Raw genomic sequence first — 23,916 nt, 5'->3', positions numbered from 1 at the left:
TATCATTAATAATGCAACGAAAAGTGGGTTAAAAAGAAACGCCTACGCAGCGGTGCACTTTTTGAATAACACGGAATCTGAATTACACAATAACTTCCTTCAGTTAAGACTTCCTCTTCATACAGGGAACCCAACCAGTTGACAAATTGAATTGTCTAAAAGGTCTAGCGGTTCGCGGTTTTATTGCGGGTTCTAGAATTGCAACCGCAAAAAAATAAAGGTTAAACCTTTTGATGAGAAGTAAGAAATACATTTGATTTGAATTTGTAGGAAAAAAATTAATATTTGTGCAGAATAACGTTAGAGTTTTGTAGTTCTATGACTAAGAACTAGATGCTTGGCACTAACACTCAAATGGTTTCCGAAAACAATCACCGCGGTTGGATAGTACCTATTATTGTACTTTTTGATTGGTTGAAGGGGAAAGCCATTTGAGAGTCACGAAACGATAATGTTTTACAAGGAATGCGAAAAACAAGGCTCAATAAAAGTCAGCGGTTGTGGTCTATTCGCGGGTTCTTTATTTTTAGCGCCCTATATGCCTTTCACTTACCAATAAACAGCTCATGGAAAAAAATTGTTAAAAATGAATTTCGTTTGCAAACGTCTTTAATTTTGTTTTTCCTATGAATCAATTAATTGGTTGACCAATGTCTAAAGTTTGTATTGTTAAACGTATTTCGATTTTTCGTTTATAGCTTTTGAAAGCCGTGCCGAACATTGTCAGGTTTATGAATGAAAATACGATGCGAGAACAAGATTTTTCTTTTCTCCCCCCCCCCCCCCCCCCTTCTCCTCTAAATTACCAGTGAAATCCTAGGCTTGGGCTCCCAATTATATTTAGTAATAGGAAACAGAAAAACAATTAAATGCGGTTGTTTTTCATTAAAACACTTGCACAACGTTTCTGGTGTTTTGCACCAAAATGCTTTTCTCTACCGAATATGAGCGATAAAATACTCAGCATGGGCACCCTGTGATTTTTCGTATGGGGGGGAGAGGGAGGAATGGATTCTGCGGAAACAAATGCTACAACCAGAAGTAAAACACCAAAAAGTCTTGCAAAAGAAACAATTTAGACACGACACGTTACCACAGTCCAATCCAAGGTTATCGACAAATAAAACATTAATGTCGACCCTCTAATAAACAAGATCAAAAGAGCGCGAAATTCGATCATGTAAGTTTTGCCGAAGGTAATATATCCCCTAGGATCGGAAAGCGGTGTGTGTACCGCAAGAGGTTGCGGATTCCGATTCTTTTCTCGGTTCACCCGACACCGATTTCAAGATAACCAACATGGAAGGAAACCGTCTTTTTTTATTTTAATTGTCATGTAAAAGGTTATAGAATTAACATGATATTCAACCCACACACAAAAAGAATAAATTAATAATAAATGAGAGTCGATCTGATCTTGTTTACGAAGTCAATCTTGTTCACCAGTGAGTATTATTAAATGTAAAACAAAAGAAAACCTTAAAATAATGCATGTGTCATTGCGATAAGACGCTGTTCCTTGGTATAAATGGGCAAGAAAACTTATCTTTAACATTATTTTTATATTTTTTCTATTCTGAACCCTTCGGCAACGAAATTCATTGTTGCTATGCGCAACCAACGAAGGGATTATTCTCCATGGTCAAAAGTTATGGGAAGGAAAATGCACAGTTTAACATTTTATTAACATTTTCAACCTCTATGTGATAAGATTCTGTTTTAGAAAACTCCATCAACAAAGGAAAAATAATAATTGGGAATGACAGGGTGGAAACAATCGACTGAATCAGCAAGGTGTTTGAATAAAAGGAACATTCTCTCAACTCCCGCTTGGACTGCTCGTATAAATGACTAGAAAATAGCAAGATCGTTCATTTATTTTGCGCGGGCTTGTGCTTATCAATAGCTAGTAATCAATAATTAATTGGTATGATTAATGACTAGTCATGTTGTAAGGTGAGCATATATCGTGGTAAATAGTATAACATTCCGTGAACTTTGCATAATAAGAGTATAACATACTTAATCGTTTGTTTCTTTATTTTCCCTATTCTGAGCTCTTCGGGGAAAAATCATTGGAAAAAATATCTTCCGTGGTCAAAAGCTATGGATAGAAAAATTTGATATATTTGACAAAAGGATATTGAAGGAAAGATTTATTTGCTGAAAAGGGGCAACAAGGTGTTCTTCTAAAGCATTCCTCATTTGTATATGCTTATTCATTTGATCGGGAATTTTTTTGTCAGATTTTAACCTCAAGGCATAAGACTATTATTATTCTGCGGTGGTATCACAAGAGATGTTGCGGTGGGAAAAGAATTGATATCTCATCACCTTTTATATCACGCAGCAATAAGTATGTCACGCAACATTCGAAACATCACGTAATGATATGTGTATACCGTGTAACTCAAAACGCGTGTATTTGTATTTATATTTCAGCAAAGTTAGTCACCAAAAACCGACAAAGCTAAGGTCACCGAGGATAATAAGACATTTCAAGTCAAATAAGTAAAAAAAACTGTTGATACAAATTACAGCTCGATAAAAGATGAATTCAATGAATTCTTTTGTGATATCCTCCAACATGGCCGCCGTGTCTTTTGTTATTTAATTCTCTTGGGAATGGTTAAAACCATCAATACATTTTCCCATAAGAGTGCTCATGGAATAAAGGCGCAATTACACGAAGCAATTTTCTCTGCAACTTGTCTTCGCGCAATAGCGTTGCGACACAAGTTGCAAGAGTGTTTACATGGTACAATGGAGACTCAATCGTTGCCAAAAGTAGAAACAAATTCTACTTTTCGCAACGATTGCTGCAACTTGTCTCGCAACATTTTTCAAATTGCGCTGTAGGCTACACGCTATAAATACTCCATGCAACTTGTGTGGCAATGCGAGACAATTTGCAAAGAAAATTGCTCCGTGTAATCGCACCTTAATCGATCTTATTACAAATGCCATTAATTTTACAGTTGACATTAAAAGCCGAAACTCTGCCTTTTTACTAATATCGAGGTGCACGTTTCGTTCGTGATGCTCACAACTGATAGATTTAAGAGGTTTACGGTCACGTGACTTGTTAGCGCAAGTCATCAATTCCATTTCCTCACATTATTTATTTATTTATTTATCGTTTGCAATAATCTTATTAAAACTAAAGCTTTTAAAGGCTTTTAACGTTTAAAGCTTATATACACTAAATGTATATTCCTTGAATACTGTCTCTGTTGAGTGCGCACTTGCGAGTGTCACGCAATTTCGTGTCGAGTGTAGCTGTCACGCAATTCGAATTTTATAACATAATGGTTACTGTGTCACCTTCAAGTCTTGTACAAACGTCTTAAGAGTCGAGCATATTTCTTCGAATTCCTTCACGATGGACAGACTTGGTGTGTGCTTGGTACGAAGATCAGTCAGGGTTTTTAGCTGTGACCTCATCTTCTGAACCACCTCACTGTACATGACGTCATTCTATAATATATAACCATGATAATACTGTTAACCAAATTTCCACTTTCGATCCCAGATTAATCTCGTACCCAGACCTTCTCTGTCCTGTTTTAGGAACTCTCGGTACGAGATTAATTCCATATCCATTTTTAGAATTTTACCTAGTATGCTCAGTAATGATGACAGAGCTCTGTGGACGGACTATCAATCTCGTACCCAGAGCTTAAAGGCGCGATTACATAGTGCAATGTTTTCTGCAACTTGTCTCGCAACAGCGTTGCATGAGCGTTTACACGGTGAAGCGGAGACGCAAACAATTGCTGCAACTTGTTTCACAACTGCAACATTTTTTTTCAAAATGCGCTGTAGGTTACAGCGCTGTTGCGAGACAAGTTGCAGAGAAAATTGCTCCGTGTAATCGCGCCTTTATTTCTAACTTATTTCTTCGAACATGCGCATTAAGAAATAAGGGCCCTGGGCACGATATTGTGTGGCCTATATGCTCAGTTTTGTGTTACACATTTTATCGCGACTGCGTGCGCATGTTTTAGGCGTGAACTCCAACTGACTTTTTGTCCTTGATAGATAATAAACTGATAAGATTTACTAATTACATGATTTTCCAGACTGATAAAATTTCATTAAAACATATTTATTTAGACACAAAAAGTAATTGCCAAAAATCGTACCAGTCAACATGGCGACTAAATTTGCAAATTTCACTACCAGCCAAAACAAAAAATATCATTAGTCCTTGGCTAGTTGACTATTTCTAGGTTCGAGAACTGTGGGCATTTATTTAAGTCATGATATTGTTTTTATCTTTATTGGCATGTTTTGTTCTCATTCTGTAATTACTGTTAGTAGCCCGTCAGATGTAGAATTTCGAAAATTGTGCGACCCAACGAAAACGTCGTACTAGAAAACACAAGCAATTAGCCAATCACCTGATCTGTTTCTGTATCCTTATTGGCATCTTCCATGACGTCGCGTTTAATTCTCTTCGGCTCAGGCTGCGGTAAAAACATTGAAATATATAAATAAATAATCTAAGCATTATTCGTCAGAAAAGCATAAGTTACATGTTAATGAAAAGGTATATGTTTCACCAACCTCTTGTAAACAGTTGGCGTTGTCCGCAATGCCTTCATCTTGTGCGGCCATGCTTCTTTTGTAATCTGTAGTTACTTCTTCGGGTGTTTTATTTTGACTCTTGATTAGTTCTTGGATCCAATACTATCGACATATGTGATGATGGATTAACAGCACACCAAAAGGAAAAAAGGACGAATAGATGAATAAATAGATGGACACATGGATGGCCGGGAGTATGGATTGATTGGATGAATGGACGCATGGAGGAATGATGAATGAACGAATAGAGAAAAATAATAGATGGATGGACAGAAGGACGGACGGATGGATGAGTGGATGGTCGAATAGATGGAAATGGAACAAGGGATACCTTATTTTGAAGAGAAATTTCTTCTCGCTTAAAGGGAATCTATAGAAAAGAAAAATTAGAGATCACAAATGATGATTTCTTACTAAATTCTCCCGTAGAGTATATGAGGGCTCCACTTATCAATATACAATACTTACGTTATTGAGGAAATCTGAAAGACTAGGTAAGAGTTGTTCAGGAACACAGTCCCCCATAATGTGCGTGTACGGAGTGACCTGGTAAAGGAAGAGACGCCAAGAACCGTTAAAATGTCTCTTGACTAGTGGGCTACTTTGCACTGTGCCAAATACCTATGAGAAACGTTTTATTATATTTTGGACCCCGTTGAGCTGCGCCACTGCTGTACTTGTGGTGGTGACTAGCGATAACAAGTGGGGCTTTTTTTCTTTTTTTTTTCTTTTTTCTTTTTTTGTCGTATACTTTTCAAGCATTTTCTTAAAAGCCCGTTAAGTTAGTTAAACAACTGGCATTCATTTTACTAGAAAGTCAGTCAATGGCCAGCATTTCTTTACATGCAAGCGTGAGCAAAGGCTGTAATCTTGTTCGAAAGGGCGAGAATATCTATACCTCCGCAAATGCCTTGACAGCCTCCAGAGACTTTTGATGGACGAGCCACGAGTGACTGCTAACAAGCCATGAGAATAAACCAGATACCGATTCAAACACTCCAGTCTGTCAATAAAAAAGTAATAACTTGTCTTTATCTTCATGTCTTCCTCGATTCTTCGCCATTATTGCGGCGACAAATACAGGGGGTCTGGCTTGTGTAAACTCCTATTTATTCTACATTATCAAATCAGTTCACCTCTTCATCATCACCCCCTCCCCCCTCATCTGTCCCCGACACGACAAGTCTGTACCTTTTAGTTCAGTTGCTCATCTACCCCTCCCCCTATTAACCTAATGTTCAGTAGTTCAATCAGGCTTCCTTTTCAAAAATCCGGAGCAATTCTCTGATCCGTTAAGCCAAAGATAGCGCACGTGAATACTCCTCGTCCAATCAGAATGCTTGAAAATGACAACGGTACGGTCACGGCATTACAAGTCTGTACCCTAGCCACCCCACCCCCGCAGTAGGCAGATTGCATGATGACGTCATTTTACGACCACTAACAAAAATGCTTCGCAAATTTTCTTTCTTATTTCTTATTCTTTCTTCTTCGTGAGAATAGAACGTATTCACTCACGTGAGAAGGCAGCCACAAACAATAGAAACTTTCTGCACAGTATTTGCATAAAAATAGAGTTTAATTCCCGGAGGATAGAAAATGTATTGTTTTGGTACCCCATAATGGCCGCTGTGACGTCACGTGAAAACGCTCTATAGTGCTAATTAACTGAACAAAAGTATGCACGGAAGTCCGGTAGTGTTGTAGTAGATGATGTAATGCAAGTGAAGAGACTGATTTGTTACCTCATAATCTTGCTGAACTTCCTGGGTTCCGCACTTTCCAAGAAAATCAGCAATAGCTACTTTGATACTAACAGAGTTGCACTGGTTTGATAGGTTACGCAGGCAGCGAAGGATCTAGAGAGGACATTAAACCAAGTTGGTTGACTAAACAAAGCATTCCTCATTATGCTCTTCCATTGTTTTGTTTTTTTATATATATCTCAAGGGATTTTTCGGTTACATAGTTGCAACCCAAGAATAATAAACGTAAAGAGATTAAAGAGACGTAATAAGCCTGAAGCGAGATGACGTTTTACCCCCGTCTCTAGACCATAGTAGTTTTTTAAAAATTCTTTCATATTAAAATTTTTGATTCCTTAGAGAACACAGGAACAAAGTCATAATTAAAGAACGAAAGCAATGTGAAAAGGATTATGGTCTAGAGACGGGGGTAAAACGTCATCTCGCTTCAGGCTTATTGCCCTATTTCATAATGACGTCACGGTTTGTTTACATCGGCTAAAATGATAGAAATTTAAGGCTAAATTTAAGCTTAATTCTCTTCTTTCGAGATATTTAGCGTAATATTTAGTTGTTCTTGTCTTCACCAGCTCATAAACCAAATTTCATTGTGATTTAAGATGTGTTGTTGTCATTCCGTCCCCCTCCAGCGACCATGGTCCCTAGCATTGAAACCATAGTTTGTTTTGATGTGACGTCATTATGAAATAGGGCAATTACGATACGTAATAAAAAAATGCAGTAGTTTTGTATTCACCAATTTTTAACTCAGTGTCCCAGAATGCTACATGGTCACTATATGATAAAACTTATAAACTTAAACTTAGATAAACTTATATTTTACAACCACCACTCCCCATGCAGGGCTCTTCCGTGAGGTTCCCTCCACACGCACTACCACTACATTCTATATTTATAACATACAACACTCAACTCAACTCACATGTTGATTTTTACGGAGGAAGGAAACCGGAGAACCCGGAGAAAACCCTCGTGGCAAGGGAGAGAACAACACAACAAACAAGCTCAACTCACATATGATCCAGTCTGAGCCAGGGCTCGAACCTGGACCACAGTGGTAAGAGGCGAGCGGTAAACCACTACGTCACCCATGCTACCCACAAATGATTCTGTACATACCCTTGCGTAGTCTTGCGGTTGAATAAACGGTAGCAGTAAACCAGACAATTCAATGACGTCTAACCAGACATCTTCGCTCATCTAGATGGATGCAAATAATAGGACGTGATAAAAGTAAATGATATGGATGCAAAAAAAAAAAAAACAAAAACACAGCATGATGATAAGTCGGGTGCTTTCCCTTCTCTCAACCAGAACGAATTAGCCAATCAGCGAAGATTTTGTTCAAAACACAATACTTTCTAGTTTCTCACCCTTTCATGATCACCTCTGGGGTATTGAGTTTGATTCTTTGATTCACTCGGCATCGTGTAATATGTCAACAAAAACCAAACATTCTAAATTCTAATTCGATTTTCGATTTAGCCTTGCCCTAACTTTGACCAGTCCAGAGCTTGTTTTAGGGATTCATTCTGTGAGTTAGCTGTGCCCTAACTTTGATCAACCCAGAGATTGTTTCAGGGTTTGATAAAACTCGAAGATCACCCCCCCCCCCCTTTCTTATTTAGAAATGACATCATTTTTTGTGTAAAAACATTACACTCTTCCTGCCCTACAACATGGCTGCCGTATATGGAACCACCCTACACTCTTTACTCATACCTTACAAGTAAAGGGCTTTTAAAATTGAAATGAATACTGACCTTGATGGCCTGCTTGTTAAACTTCGTCCATACATTATTCACCAGATCAACCACAGCCGAGTGATGTACGGGAGGGACAAGACGATGGGCGTGTTCAAGACTGTAGATCGCTTTTAAACAGCCAATGTAGTGAATCTGTAACGAATAACCAAACAATACTAATGAGAAAACACAGTTCTCGAACAGGTGAACCGGAAGCTAAGGAAAGGGGGTTCCAGTTCTTGAGTTTGCTCTAAGTTCCTTGTGTCTGGCACATACGAAGAAAAAACTCTGAATAAGAAAGATTCGCTTAATTTCTTAGCTTCGTGATGTTTTTTACCTTTTGGTATGATAGAGAACTGAGGAAATGAGACCGGTATTGACAAACAGAAGTAAGTAAGGCTTGGTTGGTCTTTATATCAAAGGGGCACACAACATTTTCAATAGAGGCTTTGCACCATCACGTGATAGCTGACATCACAACAATAAAGGCTTTTCCACGCGCGTAAACCACTGATTAGACTATACACAGGGAGCCCAATTTAGATTAAAGTGAATATAAACATAAGAGCGACATTAGATACCATAGGGGAATTATATAGGAAAACAAAGGCGCGCGCGAAAAAAAAAATCTAGTGCATTTTTTAATCGATTTTTTTACTCTTTCACATTACAGAGGACATTATCTTGACCTCGAATTTTTAAAAAAATTATTTGTTTAAATTTTTTAAATTTTATTTTCACCATTCACTTTAATCTAAATTGGGCTCCCTGTGAACTATATTGAAATTTTTCCTGTCTCCTGGCATGGCTGCCATCACGAGATGGTGCAAAGCCTCTACAGGATATGCAAATTGTTTGTCAGCGCCGGCCTTTCATACCTCCTCGAATCAACAATACCTACATTTTCATGAAGTTTTGAGGGTTTACTTGATAGACAGTCATGACAACGTTTGATACAAACTGGGACTGCAGTACGACAGACCTGTGGTCAAACACACAAATAAATGCTCAGTACTATTATTCGAATTTAATATCACATGCGCTTATTGCTACTGATACGATAAGGGTAAAGTGAGTACATTAGTCTAATGTTCAAGCCAACGGTGCAGACTCTTCCCAACGACAATTCCGCGCGTGCTGTTGAAACAAGAATGTCAGCCTTCTAGTGCTTTAGGGAAAATCTCAGACTGCAAGACATTTTGATTTATATTCCACAGTCCCAGGTTTCTGGCGAGTAGAAACAAGTGACCGGCCCTGGCACGGAACATGGAGCACCCTTGAAAGTGGGGTCTTGGGGTCTTGAAAATATAGACTACTGAGTACGTATGAAGGCTTGAAAATTGAGAAGACACTAGAGAAGGGTAAATCCCCCTTCCAACCCCTTTCTCTCTGCAGTCCCTGCCAGAGAATCTGTAAAGGTGATGAAAGGAATCGGCAAAACACAAGCGAAAAAGAGAGAGAGAAAGCAAGTGTGTGATATGAGAGATCACAGCTGTGAGAGGCGAGCAGTAAATCACTACGCCGCCCATGCCACTAATAGAACCGTTGTCGTGTGTTGCTTAGCAGGCAGCGTTACAATCAACTTCGTCACGCTTCTTTTTCCATGCTAGTTCAATGTCAACCGAGAGTCATTAGACAGCTTTGAAATGAAAGTGAAACGGCACGGCACTGCCACGGTACATAATTAAGGAAATCATATAAACCAATCACAGCGCGCGAGACTACTGCTCAGCCAATCTAAATGCTAGATTACATGTTAGATTACATTAAATTATATATTTAGATCACTGAAAAGAAAATACTTATTTGGTCAAATAAATAAAGCTAAATATAAGTTGTAATGAAAGGAAATGCCTAGAGCCTAAATAAACCACGGTCACGTTCACGGTCACGGTCACGGTCACGGTCACGGTCACGGTCACCGTCATGGCATGACAACTCCATACCATGAGTTTTCCACTGTCATACGAAATTGCTCTAGTGTAGCCATGTCTCTTCCCTTCCCATATTCCCACTAAGAACAAACCTTTGAACGAATATCATCAGTTAAATCACCAAAAGGCAGAATAGACCAAGTGAGGATGTTTTCAGCTTTTGATGGAGGAAAGCTTGAAAGTAGTTGTTCCTGTGAAGAAGAAAAAAACTCATTCAAAATGTTGTAATAAATATGCAGTATCCCACACCTTCTTGGTAAATGTAAATTAGTTTGATCAATTAAAGTCAGGATGAGGGCAGGGAGAGCGGGAAAAGAGATTCGACACGCGCGGTTTTGGCGCGAAACGTAATAAAGTTGATGAGTTTTTAATTATCGTACCTGGTGGTCCTTTGCCATAAGACGGGTCAATCGTCTGACTAGCCTAGACACGTGACACTGTGACGTACTGCCCTTGGGTAAGCTATTCATCTGAGTACGGATATACAAATATATTCACTATGGAGGATTGTAAACATGGAACAAATTAACCTCCTCCGCAGGCATCTCCATGACTCTTTTTGCTCCTTGGGCTTCCTGTGGCGAGGACAAAAATGACGAAGGGGGAATGGGGAGGGGAGGGATAAAGATACTCCTCTCACTTTTTCTCTCCCTCCCTCGTCTCCACTCCTCCTCCTCTCCTTCCTAGTCCTTCTCTGCCATAAAATTTAATACAGGGATCCCAGCAGAGAATAATAGAATATATGGAGTAACCTGCGGAGGAGGCTAGGAACAAATGTCATTGTTGTTAATTTTCTGCAATAACACAGGGACCTTACCAAACCAATTAGAAAATGTGCATGACTTGAGCATAGTTCTGCTGATTCCCATCTAAAAAAATTAAGTTAAAAGTGAATAAAAATGGATAAAATGCCTAGAATAACACGGGAAGTCAGCTCTTAGACTAGCATATCATATACCTTCCCAAGAATGTCCAGAGGTCCATTGCGAGTATCACCGAAAACAAGTCCTCTCCAATAAGATATTCAACAAGACACCTCTCCTATACAAAAAGCACTTACTGCATTAAAAAGTTAGAGTGTGTTTCTGTGTGTGTGAGGGGTAGGGGGTGTTTGTCTTTACAAAATGTCATGAAGACTTGTAAACGACTCCTATAGATCCCTTGCAGCACGCTGGAATGCAGCTCAATTTGGAGGACGTAACAAATTAGGTTTGCATTTCTCAGGAGATTGAAATTCTTTAGTTTTGTCCTCCAAATTGAGCTCCTTTGACGTCACATGCAAGGGGTCTATTTGATAGGATTTCAGAGCTAAGCCCAGACCAAAATTTCCATAGAACTCTGAAAAGCCAATTTGTTATCATGCACCATGGAAACCATTTTTACTTACAATCTGAGAAAAGCATGATGAAGGACTTGATGCTATAAGTGCACAAAGGTGGCTACAGGCATGTTCATAGAAGCCTACTTTCCTGGTAGAAATAATTGCAGTTAGTGACAGCATACATCTTTAATATATCTTACAATAAAAGAGTTAGACTTGCTCCAATTCCCAATCTATTTTTTCCGTTAATTTTTTTCCGAAAGAAAATTTCTGCAAGGAAATACATCTAACAAAAAAGAAAAAAATCTCTAGGCCCGCCCACCCTTTGGGATAGTAGTCCTATCTATGAGGAAGTTATGAAAGTTTTTTTCTGAAGCAACACAGCAGACAGACAGACTTACGTACCTGAGTGGCTTACCCATGCACATAATACCATCAACATAGACTGGTAGACTGAGCTCAACTGCACCTATCCAAAGTTGCAAACATGTAAGGGTACTAGTTATAATTGAGACAACCAAATGGGTGTCGGTAGGGTATCAGCTGACACCACACTATCAGAAAATTAATGTCCAGACTGTAAATTGTTTTGTGGCTTGGTGTACAACTTCATACAATAGAGACCTTTAGCATTAGGTTTACCACTAACTGCTAAGCATCAGGCCCAGAAACACTCCCGCAAATAAGAAGAAACAGTGACTCAGCATCAATGAAATTCAGTATGAAGGCTCTTACAGTTACAACTGCATTATGATTGCTAAAAATCAAAAGTTTAAGGAAAAACATCAGACGTCAAACTGCAGTTTGAGGTTGGCGTTATCTAGGAAGAATGTCATGCTAAAGGTCTCTAATGTCATGAAGATACTCACAAGTTTTGAGACATTCTATGGTTTTTTGCAGCAAAGATAGGCATGGTTCCTCCTGAAATAAGAAATGAAATTGTAAAATTTCACACCTCCATTAAAGACTGTAATGAGAGATGAAGGAGGTCAGTGGTAAAGAACTGGTTAAAACCTTATGATTAACCACCTTGAGGTTGGCTGAAACCAACACCCAGGGCCTAAAAATATCTGAGTAAAAGGAGATGCCTTCACTCTAAAATATCTGCAAATGGTTAGACCTTAGTGTGGCTTGGATGACCATGTAAGATGGCGGACCCTTCTCATTCAGAGACATTCATTTAAATGTAGAGGGCCACAAGTTTATCAGTGACTGTCACGATTACTGTCACCTTCTGTAAAACTCATTGATCTATTGATACACTTTAAGATGCTTACCTCTGGGTAATCCATAGGTTTCATCCACAAAGTGAATACATCGTCTATGATAAATTAATATACTATGACTGTTAATATTATCATAACCATTGATTCACATATTTCTCATTGATGAAAACTATTCTATTCAAGAAATTATTAATATGGTATTTTACCTGGTTGTTCTGGGAGTATTCCTGCAATATCTACAAGTACTCTAGCCATCCCAAAACCATCAAAGTCCGTGCCGTTTGCTGTGAGAAAAACACGCTATAATTAGTATTTCTCTATTAATGTACTGTAAATTGAAATCTTTTCCACTTTTATGTATTAAAATCATAAAATGTCATCTCATTCATCTTTGTTTCTCACCTCTTGCTTTTCTTGTTACCAAATCCGCAAATGCTTTGTTAGTAACAAGAATTTTCAAAAGCGGTTGGATCTGAAAAATACAACACAGACAATGTGTTTTGAAGATTTAAAAAAAAAAAAAATCAATTAATTATAATTAATTGATTATATATTTACAAGAATAGATATGTTTTTTAAAAGTTTTTAAATAAAAACATTTTTGACTGTGAAAGTCTTCTTCAGTATAATAAATAAATTATTTATTTATTTTATTCATTCCTTCACTCCCTCATTGATTCTCCCATTCAGTTCTGTTCTTTTCTTCCCATTTATATTTGTTTGATCATTTAATCATCCAATCACTCATTCCTCAAGTTTTTTTATTCATTCATTCATTGTTCTGTAATACTGAACTTACTACAACCAATATCAATGAAGACATTTCCTGCTGTATTGAAGCAACTATTTGTGGGGCTGATAAACTTGGAGGTAAAATGCTGTAAAGAAGACCCCCAAAAAATCATGTTAGAAAAGGGATGAGGCTGATGATTATTGATGATTATGATTTTTATATAGCGCTCTTTTCCATATGGAAATGTTCAAAGGCGCTTTATAATGAGTGCATGAACTAGAGGTGCTTAGTACAAGGTGTAGGCACTGAGGGTGGTCACTGCTAGGGTTTCTTTATGTCCTCAGTGGTTCTTTAAAGGCCGGTTTAGACGGTATGATTTTCGCTTAAGACTATTGTATACAACACGCTCGCGTCTGTTGTATGCGAGTTGTAGGCTTGATTTACACGCTACAACTCGAAGTTGTAGGATGGCGCAAGCATGTTGTATAGGATAGTTGTAGGTGAAAATCATACCACCTAAACCAGCCTTAACGTTCCTCTGAGGCAATATGAAATGACAATATAATGTAAGGTTAGCTAGATAGCTAATTAAACATGCTCTTGCATACCTATGTAATGAAATGAGTAAGCTTAAAATGCTGGACTCACAACCAGAAAGATATTCGCTATATTCCTAGAAATATGAGAATATGGTGAAATTATTAGAATGAAGTCAAGCAGGACAAAAGAAAAACAATTTTTTTACATTTTTTGGAAAAATTATGGATGTATTAGTTTGAGCAACACAGTACAAGATAATACAGTATACCTTGTACCTTGACTTTTAACTTCAATTTGTAGTTTAATAAATTGACATCAGTTTTTTATGTGTCTGTTCTCTTATTGACAATAAATTGCGTCATCACATTGTCAAAGTAGCGTGGATTTATGAGGCATAGCACAATGTGATGATGCAACTTTGCATTCATTGACTTCAGATTATTTGTCTGTCCTCTTATTGATGATAAAAAATAGCTAAACGACATGCATCTATTTTTATCTTCTTGTAAAAATTAACTCATTTCCCATATTTTTTCATTTATCATTTCTCATTTTCATTTCCCATTTTTCATTTTTCATTTCCTACTTTTTCATTGCCTCAATTGCATGTTGCAGAGAAAATTACCATATGCATTATTATTATTGTAGTATGGGATTTAAGTTTTTTGGTAACATTCCTCTATGTACAGTAGTTGTCATTTAACTTAAATTTTACCTTAACAATATGTATCAGATGGCCAATCAGAAACCGTACAACTTTAAGCATCCTACTCAAAGACTTTGATTCAGCAGTGTTAGCAAACTGTAAAAAAAAAAAAATCAAGATAAATATGGTAAAACCTCAAGGTTTGGATTCACAGAGTGCAAATTTAATTGGCTGACAATAATAATCAAATCAAGTCCGGTTAACGTTTTGCACCATCACGCGCCCACATCTATAATACAACTTGGGCTGCCTATGGTTAGATGGCAGACCAATAAAATACCTTTGCTTATGGGAATTGAATTTTTTCTTGTGTAAATTATTAATTGTATTGTTCCTGCCATCTAACATGGCTGCCATTATGTGATAGTGCAAATCCTATGTTTAGCTTGTTAGATTTTACTACGGGGGAACAACTGTAGAACCTGGAGAAAAACCCCTCACATCCAGGGTTTGAAACTGAGACCCTAGAGGTGAGGGAGAAGTGCACTACTTCTACGTTGAACACCATCCTTGATAGTGGCAGAGATGGTTCAATAACTTGATTCCATCCAATAGCAATTTTTGTCTGGGCACTAAGATAATTGTACGAGGTAAGCTTTGGTTTGCCTTCTGCAGGTACATGTAGCTCAATACCAAAAATAAAGGACAGATAATAGCATGTCTGAATAAGTGGTATAATTACATTACCTGTCCAGGATCTTGTCCATCATTAATTGTTGCCATAGTAACACACTGCGTCAGTTTAGACTTGATTGAGTCACACAAATGATTGACTATCTTCTCAACATCAAGATCATTTTCAATTGCAGCTTTGTGCTTTGTGACCAGCCTGTTTCAAAAGGAATGAAGACTATGCATGAAAACTACAAGGTGTCTCAGGTCTCATTAATTTGAAATAAAAAGTAAATATACAGCAATTAACTCTCTACATGTAGTTAGTATATTGTTTCAGATGGAGTACACTAAAAATAGAATAAATAATAATTATTAATCCTACTATAGACAATGTCACTATGACCCACAATGCATTTCGGTCTTGGAATGCACTATTGGGTAAGCAGTATTCAGTATTCAACCTTTTTTTGAAATAGCTGTATATGCACAGCAATAACTTAGTACAGTACCTGTTTAATACTTTCCAGGTATTCACCAGAAGACCCGTATCGACGTTACAAATCAAGATACAAATTTCAAGAAGATGGTGACAGACTGAAAATGAAGTTTTCAAAAAATAATTGAATATGTAGCTATTTCAAAAACATGTTTGGTAAAGATTTTATCACATGTTGCATTAGGTCAACACAGAAAAAACAATACCAGGACAATGTACAGACAAAGTTTGTTAAAGCATGTTCAAGTCTCAAAGACACTTTAACATAGAACCCTGTTGGATGACAGAATGGTAGAAATTTTATCACATAAAATTCTATCCTTTACAGCCATTCTCAATCACCCATGCCACTCTAGCGATTGTTACTGTTGCGACGAAGAAGCTTTTGGTGGACATCAATCAAGGCATTTCCATAACATTCTATATTAGGCATGTGCCCTCATAGCTTTGTGTTTTCCAACAATGTTATGGAACGCCTTGTGATTGACGTCCATCAAAATCTTTGTCACGAAAGAAAAAAATCGCTAGAGGGCGCGTGTGATTGAGAATGGCTGTAATAGAAATTTAAATTCTAGTTCTGTCCTCCAATATGGTTGCTTCTATTCTTGTTAAAAGAGCTTTTTAATCATTACCATCAGTCATGTCTTTGACTTCCTCTGAATCAGAATCATAGTCCAAGTTTACCTTCTCAATGAGCTCCATTAAGACCTCAGTGGTAAGAAAAAATATATGCATTAGGTTTTGCAGAAAAAGTTAAAAAAAATGGGGAACTAAAGAAAAAGAGAAAAAACCTCAAATAGGAGTAGACCTAACAAAGTCTCTACAAAATGTACCCCAAGTCTTGAAATCGAGCCTCAGAGACATCAGGGGTAAAAAAAAAGTGCGCTATAATGGACGGCCCCTTGCATTTGACGTCAAAGCAGCCCATGAGAATTTGAAACCTATTGTTGTATGTCTTTTAAATTAAGCTGCATTCCAACGGACTGCAAACGGTTTATCCATTTATTTCTCCCACCTTATATATGGTCAAGGTTATGAATATAATAACATATGAGGTCATGATTAAGATTAGTAATACCTTTTGCAGTTGAAAGGTTTTCTTGAATAAGATTGATAACTCTTCTGAGAAATGTTGAAAGAAGTCAGAATAAATGGATTCACTTTCCTATTAAAAAAACACCATTTATTAGTAAAAAGTTATGCAATGAATGGAAACATTTGTTTCTTTCTAAAAGTAAAAACATATATGTATTAATATTATATATAATATCACAAACCTTGCAGTGGGTAAAGGTGGCGATTATAGTTTTTAGTACAGCAGGATGCAGTGAATGGATTTGTTTGATGGACAGAGAAGGTGCAGTCTGGCATACGTGTAGAGTACAGCTCTCCAAGTATTCTATGCAAGTGATAACACCCTAATCAATTGAGATGAAAGTTGGTAATGATTAGGAAGAAAAGTATTAAATAAAAAATGAATAGATGGGATGAATGAAAGAAAGCAATGGATGAGCATAAGACAGATTAACAAATGTTAACAGTAATGTCACAAATACTGGCTGACTGAGTGACTAACTTATTAAAGCAAAGAAGAGAAGAAGAAATGTGAGGAGAAAGTGAGAAAGGGAGACAGGGATCAGAGAATACAGAAAGGAGAAATAGATGCGTTAATAGACAACTTGAACTAACAGGTCACATGACCCTACCTCCCTTAAAACGAGCAGTTGTGTGAAAACTAACTTTAGAAATGAAAAGAGCAGCTCAACATTAGTAAGAGGGCGAAGTTTCAGCTCATAATGTTGACTACATTAAACTTGATTGAAGCATGAATGGAACATGAATACATCAATCAATGAATGGATTGCAACAAACACACCAAAACAAAGATTAAAACTGTCTAGTGTATATATATTTATACAAATTTCACTTGCTTTCAAATTGGACTGTATGGTCAGTAAAATGGACTCATCGTCATCAGTGCAGCCAAGAGCTTGTAGAAGATCAACTATCTTGACCAGAACCTCTATAATCATCTCATAGACCTTACAAAAATAAGACCAAAATGTGATACTTTCAGGAGAATTGTTGGTTGTTCAAAAAATAGTGCTCAAGGTAATGACAAGTAAGAAAAATCACAAGAGTGACTTCTGGTTACAAGTACGTAAGGCATGGCAAAGGGTTGAGAAATATGTATGTAAAAAAAATATCACATGATCATCAACTTTATGCACCGAATCGAAATATGGCGACCAATTTGAATAACTGTTGTTCTGCAATGACTAGCGACTGACTTGCCTCGTGTTCACGAGGAAACATAAAAGCGTTTTCACATGTATGATAGGCTAGTCAGTCGCTAGTCATTGCAGAACAATAGTTATTCAAATTGGTCTCCATATTTCGATTCGGCGTATATAAAAATAGTATACACCTATTTCAATAAACGTTGTCATTGCCAAAGGTGACAGGGGATAGGTCATTTTGACTTGGAAATGGTTTTGTCCAATACAAAGAAAATTGAATCTCAACACTAAGGTTCATGTTCTTGACGAGAATAAGAAGCAGAAACACAAGTCAGCTATTCTTGAATCATCTTGGAATGACCTATCTCCTATCTCTTTTCACCTATTGCCTATCGCCCTTTGGCAATGAAAACCTTTATTGAAAAAGGTGTATATTTTTTCAATGTGTATTACAGTACCTTGGGAATTACTTTTGCAAAGTATTTTGTCTCCATGTCCATTAGAGAAATGTCAGGAAATACTTGGTATGTCAGAGAGCCAAGAAAATCTAACGACCCCACCCCCCCAAAAAATAGAAAGAAAGAAAATAGAAAAAGAAAATTAAGATGTTAAGTTTCGCAAAATTAGAAAAAGAATCAGGAAAGCAAATTTTATAATTGCAAACACTGAAAGAATTTCTAATAAAAGTAATGAAAAATATGCTTTTTAAAATACCTAGTTTTCCAGTGAATCTTTCAGCCTTATTAAAACTTTTCTGATTATTCATGAAGGAAATATCATTGTATGATCAATATCACATTAGAACGATATCAACTACAGAAGAAAAATAGATAAATATGTACGTGCCATCACTGCTTATTGGTGAATATTTATGCAATATGAAAGCTTTCTTTCATAACATCAAAGGATACGATCAACTCTTCGCAATTTTTTTGCTTATTTTCAGTTTGAAGTATTGGTGAAGACGAAGCCATTGCGTAGTCCTGTACTCTTGCAATGAGAGAAAACCAAAAACTCACTTGAATGTAGTCAAAAAGAATAATATTTCCGTGATTTTTTCAAAAGACTTGGTAACTTCATGTAAGCCGCCATATTGGTTTTAGAATTTCCCGCGAAAATATCACGTGATAGCATGTCTCTCAGTACATCACGGCCATTCTCGGCCAAAACATATACGATACTTAGGGTTGATATTTAGATATATAGAATTGATCAATGTTAATCAAAAAACTGTCTTAAATAATCTAAAAGTTGAAACTCATAACAATTTGATGCTTAATTTTGTTTTGTGATTTTTAATTTTAATTTTAATTTTTTAAATTTTATTCGTCCCAAGCCCCAAAGTATGTAAATTAGTTCAAGCAGAAACGCGCGCAACGCCTGCCAAGAACCATTTGGCGGGAAACCAATAATTGATCTATTGATCAAGACATTGGCTTGAAGTGAGTAATATTGCATCGTAGTTTACTGATTTTTAACGCAGTTTGAGTAAAAAATCATGTTTTTTCTTCCTTCGGCTACGCTTCCTTCTAACATCACTCGTAGGTAAGAATTTATAAAATAAGAAAAAAGTTTTTGAAATGCATTGTATGTTTTTGTTTTGTCGCCTGAATGTCGTCCGTTCATTCTAAATTTCCTCAGCATTTTGCTGCTGAGCTGAACTCAAATTTGACATTTTCTTCTTACTGTTGAAGCTTGGAAGAAGTCGAAAGAGAATTCAACGAGGAAATCCTCACTAAGAAGGTTGGTTTTAGTTGCAGTTTTGTGTTGTTAAGAACACGTGTGAAGTATTGTACAAGCTGACATGAAGCTGTCAAGCCGCCAGTCAATTACATCACAGCATGTGAGAAATACGAATAAATAAATAAATAAATTTATCCTGGCCTACAGCTTTTCACAATTTTTCCAAAAATTGAGTGTAATATTTTAGTATATATGTCTGAAGAAAGATATTTAGTATAGAAAGATATGCATCTAGTTTTTGGAAATCATTCGTGCCTACTGCAATGAGTACCCTGTACGTGAGCTTATTCCAAATATGTACATTATTAGAGAAACGGACTGGGGAAATGGATGGTAGTATCTTAATAGAGTTATTAAGGGAAAAATGAGCTTCTGAAATGACAGGTTGCATAAATGTATTCCTATATGATAAAATGATTTTTATTCCCTGCAAATATATTAGGATTCCTTGATTCCAATATGTCAATCATTTCCAAATGTGTTCGATATCAATTAATTGGTTATTTTCCACATGACATTTCCGGTAACGTGTGGGATTTTTCTCTGCTGAAGCAAACATATTTGAATTAACATATGATGACGACATGCTACCACTCGTCTGACAGCTTATGATATTATTATAATTTTATAATTACAATTATAGTTTATAATTTATTCATTATCGACTGAATAGCAACTTAACAGATCTCCCATTTTAATTGTTGCCATAAACCAATTTCAAAAAAATGTTGTCGGTCAGAGATCTGAAATGGGCAATCTGAGACAACAGAATTTTCGTGCTTTTATGTTTTCTTGTTAAAATATGAAAAAATCCCATTACTAACTTCATATTCCATTTAAAAGAAAACTACGTTGTTTGGCATTGAATATGTTGCATTTTTTAGCATTTCACCCAGTTTCAGATTTTAAATTTCGGGCATCTGACCTACAATATTTCTTGAAATAGGTGTATACTGTTTGGGATTTGAAATACTTCAACACTGGGAGTGGGCAAGGAGTGGAAGAAAAAATGCCAGTGGAGGGGAGGGCCAGGGGTCAGAGTGAAGAACCAGGTAATTTTTTAAAAATATCTTTAATAATAAAGCATTTAACCTTATTAGCTTGGGAGTAATGTTTCCCATTTCATATGTCATTCTCTTGAGAATAAGCTTCTTAAATGTTTGAGTTCGAGTCATATTCATGTGTCTTCTCATGCAGAACTATTAAAAAAGCAAAGGGGATCTAGGGAATGGTACACAGTTTGTAATGGATTACATTGGGTTTTTTTAATTTTTTTTAACTTACTTTTTTATGCTCGAAGTTATTATTTGGAATGATAATAATATTAAAACTTGAGCACATTTTAATTAAAATCAAATGATTCTCGAATAGGGATATATCAAGAAGAAATGTAAAATATTGCATGCTCATTTGACCAAAGATGCTCAAGAAAGGTAAGAATTTTATTTTATTTATTTCCAAATCAGAATCACTTGAAAGCAATGCTTTTAAATTAGTCTAAGAGTAATATAAAAACATTGCAAATTAATTTCACGATTAATTTTATATTATTTTGTCAAATTTGAATACAGAATTGAAGAACTTGAGGATAGACTTAAAAGTTCTCTACTGAAGGAGGTAAGAAATATCATACACAAAGTGTGTTTACAGCTCGATGCGCAATAGTTAATGAACACATTTAATGTTTTTAATACATGCTTCTATTCAGGGGTATTTTGAGTCCAAGCAAGCTTTTATATGCCTTATTTGGTAAAACCCGGCAGCTTCTTATCAGAACGTGCATAAAAAGCCACCATTCACCCTGACTTCATTGTCCCCTGACTTTATCAGCCAGGGGGGTACCCCCATTTTGGACTATACGGGGATGATCCCCTGAACAGGGTATGGTTTTTCGAGCTTCTTGTCATAAACAGGTTTGAAATTTCACTCAAGTTCCAAGTTCTTCCTGAGTTTCCTGTCATATTCAGGATTTCTACTTTCGTATTGACCGAAACTAGTTATTATGGTCTTAAAGAAAACGATACGCGAGATGACATGATAATTGAAACAGGAACTCAGTGTAATAAATTATATTTTTTGTCATAAACAGGGTCTACAAATTTGAGTTTTTTTTATCATAAACAGGGTACCCCTTTCAGAATCCCAGTGGAACACCTCTACCCAAATTCTGGCGGAGTACACCCCACCCCCCACCCCCACCCCCCCCCACCCCCACCCCCCCCACCCCCACCCCCCCCCCCACCCCCCCGGGCTCAATCATCCCCTGACATACTCTATGATTTGCTGATTCATTCCCTTGACAGTAAACTATTGCTGATTTAACCATGACAAGAATGACAAGAATGTGACAGAAATGTGGCATTGACGTAATTGTGATGTAATTATGATGTAATTGTGATGTAACAATATGACATCAGTTTCCTTAAAGGCTGAATAATCCAACACCGTTATCATTTGTTATTAATATTATTGTTGTGTAAAGGTGAATCTTAGAGGTTTGTTGTACTATCATGGAAAAATTTTTTTAAATTTTTAATCTTTTGGTTATATCTTTAGGAAAGTTATCTTACACAGCTGGATGAAGTTCTTGATACTCTTTGTAATTCTGCGCTTCAAAAGGAAACTGAACAATCAGAGACTGAAATAAGTATTAAATCTGAAATGGATGACGAAATGAAAGAAACAAGCATCAATGGCCATGCAAAAGAAATAAATGACCACAGTGAGTCACTAGCAGGCTCTAGCTCTAGAAATGGTCTATCAGAAAATAATGATGAAAGCAATGGACTGCAGGACAGGAATGAAACAGACACTGTTAATGTGAAACAGGAAGGCATTACAAATGGGATAGATTCCGATGATGATGAAAGGAAAAGAAATGGGATGGAACAAGATAAAGGTAGATAATTAGCAATTATTCACTGAAGGCGAAGTGAATATTGGGGAATATTTACCGAGACCCGAGTCTTTGAGCAGCGTGGAAAATATTCTCCATATTCACTGAGCCTGAGGCGAATAATTGTTTTAGCATATACCAACTTGTGTACAGAGTAACTTATTTTTATATACAATAATTCAAAAAAAAATAACAAACAGAAACTTTTAATTTGCGTGACAAATTTACGCAATACTTTTAGCAAAACTTTTAGCAAAACTTTTAGGCCATACTTCGTTGCCTTTTTAGTATTGATATGAATGGCATTTACTTTCATTTTTTTAATTTCCTCATCGGAAATTGTAGCAAAACGATTGCTAGCAGATGCCATTTTGTTGCTGACTCAATACTGTATTCTGAGATTCAGAGGTGAATATCGTAATATTCACCTCCAATTAACCAATGAGCGCACGCGTTCTTAGGAAGTACACAAGTTTGTATATGCTAAGCTCAGTTATACTTAAAAATCATATTACTTAGAAACTGTTAATTTTGTAAGGAAGCTTTTTGATATCTTTTTTTATTTATATCTTTTGTCTCATATTGTACATACATTTACATCTAGTAACTAATAATTTATATTTACTTCCAGTGTGAGAAAGCTTATTAAGACTAACATATTATCTATATATCTTAGCAATTTTCATACTGGACAGCTCAATATTGATATGTTATTGCTGCAGTAAATATGATGTTAACAACTTTATATTTATGTCATTTGTACTTTTTAATCAGAACCATTGACTCCATCACAGAAAGTAAAACCTGCACACAAGAAGGTAAGCATGCAAACAGTTTGCACAATAGAAATATACAAAGGTTTATTGCATGATATTCCTAAATATTTTGAAAACTCTTGAAATTTGAAACCCATTTTCAAGGTACTTGAGAAGCCCTTGAAAAAAAAACTACAATTTAAGTTTATTATTTTTACTCTTGTACAGAGTGGGAGAAAAGGAAAAAGATCAAGCCCTCAGAGACAACCTGGTATCGCTGAGATCTTCTCCAGGGTGTAAGTAATGTACTCTTTCTCATACTCATATGCGAGGATAAATCTGTACAATCTATTCTGTTACGTTAAGGATCTATTTTACTTCGTAAGGAAGGAAGTGATAAAATTATTTTCTAAAACTCCTTATTTATTTTTCCAGTTCATCTAAAAGAAAGCAATCAGATAAATTAGAAGAAAATCAGAGTGGTTCCAGTAGTAGTAATGATACAGATGGTGCAGAGGACCAAACATCACACTGTCAGGTATATATTATTTTTACTTGTTTGTTTGTTTATTTGAAGATAGAGAGATTCACTGGGCATAAATTGGTTAAT

At 36.4% G+C, this 23,916-nt stretch overlaps 2 protein-coding genes across 2 annotated transcripts in view; one reads left to right on the top strand and one right to left on the bottom strand.

The window, feature by feature from the left end:
* Nucleotides 1–1,363: 1,363 nt before the first annotated feature.
* Nucleotides 1,364–18,995, bottom strand: LOC116296176 (FIGNL1-interacting regulator of recombination and mitosis). The gene is made up of 32 exons (XM_031704152.2): nucleotides 18,824–18,995; nucleotides 18,627–18,666; nucleotides 18,371–18,459; nucleotides 17,604–17,714; nucleotides 16,950–17,090; nucleotides 16,751–16,837; nucleotides 16,305–16,380; nucleotides 15,686–15,770; nucleotides 15,249–15,390; nucleotides 14,571–14,657; nucleotides 13,924–13,988; nucleotides 13,382–13,460; nucleotides 12,985–13,054; nucleotides 12,789–12,866; nucleotides 12,634–12,677; nucleotides 12,226–12,277; nucleotides 11,762–11,825; nucleotides 11,423–11,504; nucleotides 10,994–11,076; nucleotides 10,853–10,904; nucleotides 10,416–10,505; nucleotides 10,128–10,226; nucleotides 9,003–9,083; nucleotides 8,120–8,254; nucleotides 7,476–7,556; nucleotides 6,336–6,449; nucleotides 5,489–5,593; nucleotides 5,059–5,136; nucleotides 4,922–4,960; nucleotides 4,570–4,692; nucleotides 4,404–4,469; nucleotides 1,364–3,477 (listed from the first exon to the last, which is right to left on the bottom strand). The coding sequence occupies exons 1-32, from the start codon at nucleotides 18,884–18,886 to the stop codon at nucleotides 3,313–3,315; spliced, it is 2,766 nt and encodes a 921-aa protein (XP_031560012.1). The 5' UTR covers nucleotides 18,887–18,995; the 3' UTR covers nucleotides 1,364–3,312.
* Nucleotides 18,996–19,335: 340 nt separating this feature from the next.
* Nucleotides 19,336–23,916, top strand: part of LOC116296182 (DNA (cytosine-5)-methyltransferase 1.L) — a 31,872-nt gene continuing 27,291 nt past the window's right edge. Inside the window, exons 1-8 of the mRNA XM_089024427.1 lie at nucleotides 19,336–19,457; nucleotides 19,607–19,655; nucleotides 21,027–21,088; nucleotides 21,227–21,272; nucleotides 22,212–22,554; nucleotides 23,326–23,369; nucleotides 23,535–23,602; nucleotides 23,742–23,844. Coding sequence (XP_088880553.1) covers nucleotides 19,411–19,457; nucleotides 19,607–19,655; nucleotides 21,027–21,088; nucleotides 21,227–21,272; nucleotides 22,212–22,554; nucleotides 23,326–23,369; nucleotides 23,535–23,602; nucleotides 23,742–23,844 — 762 coding nt within the window. The 5' untranslated portion in view covers nucleotides 19,336–19,410. The remainder of the gene's footprint in view (nucleotides 19,458–19,606; nucleotides 19,656–21,026; nucleotides 21,089–21,226; nucleotides 21,273–22,211; nucleotides 22,555–23,325; nucleotides 23,370–23,534; nucleotides 23,603–23,741; nucleotides 23,845–23,916) is intronic.

Source organism: Actinia tenebrosa, unplaced genomic scaffold, assembly GCF_029948245.1.
Source record: "Actinia tenebrosa isolate PJP-AT-01 unplaced genomic scaffold, QUT_ActTen_1.0 PGA_scaffold9__36_contigs__length_13948895, whole genome shotgun sequence".
NCBI classification, from domain to species: Eukaryota; Metazoa; Cnidaria; class Anthozoa; order Actiniaria; family Actiniidae; genus Actinia; species Actinia tenebrosa.
This window is presented reverse-complemented; position numbering and strand designations above follow the sequence as displayed.

Bases quoted from the DNA above. Each gene is read 5' to 3' on its own strand.
- LOC116296176 (XM_031704152.2), bottom strand. From the start codon at position 18,886: ATGGCTTCGTCTTCACCAATACTTCAAACTGAAAATAAGCAAAAAAAT. The intron at 17,715-18,370 runs GTACTGTAATAC...TATTTTTGTAAG, and splicing joins TTGCAAAAGTAATTCCCAAG to GTCTATGAGATGATTATAGA. The intron at 16,381-16,750 runs GTATTACTAATC...CTTACCACTGAG, and splicing joins AAACCTTTCAACTGCAAAAG to GTCTTAATGGAGCTCATTGA.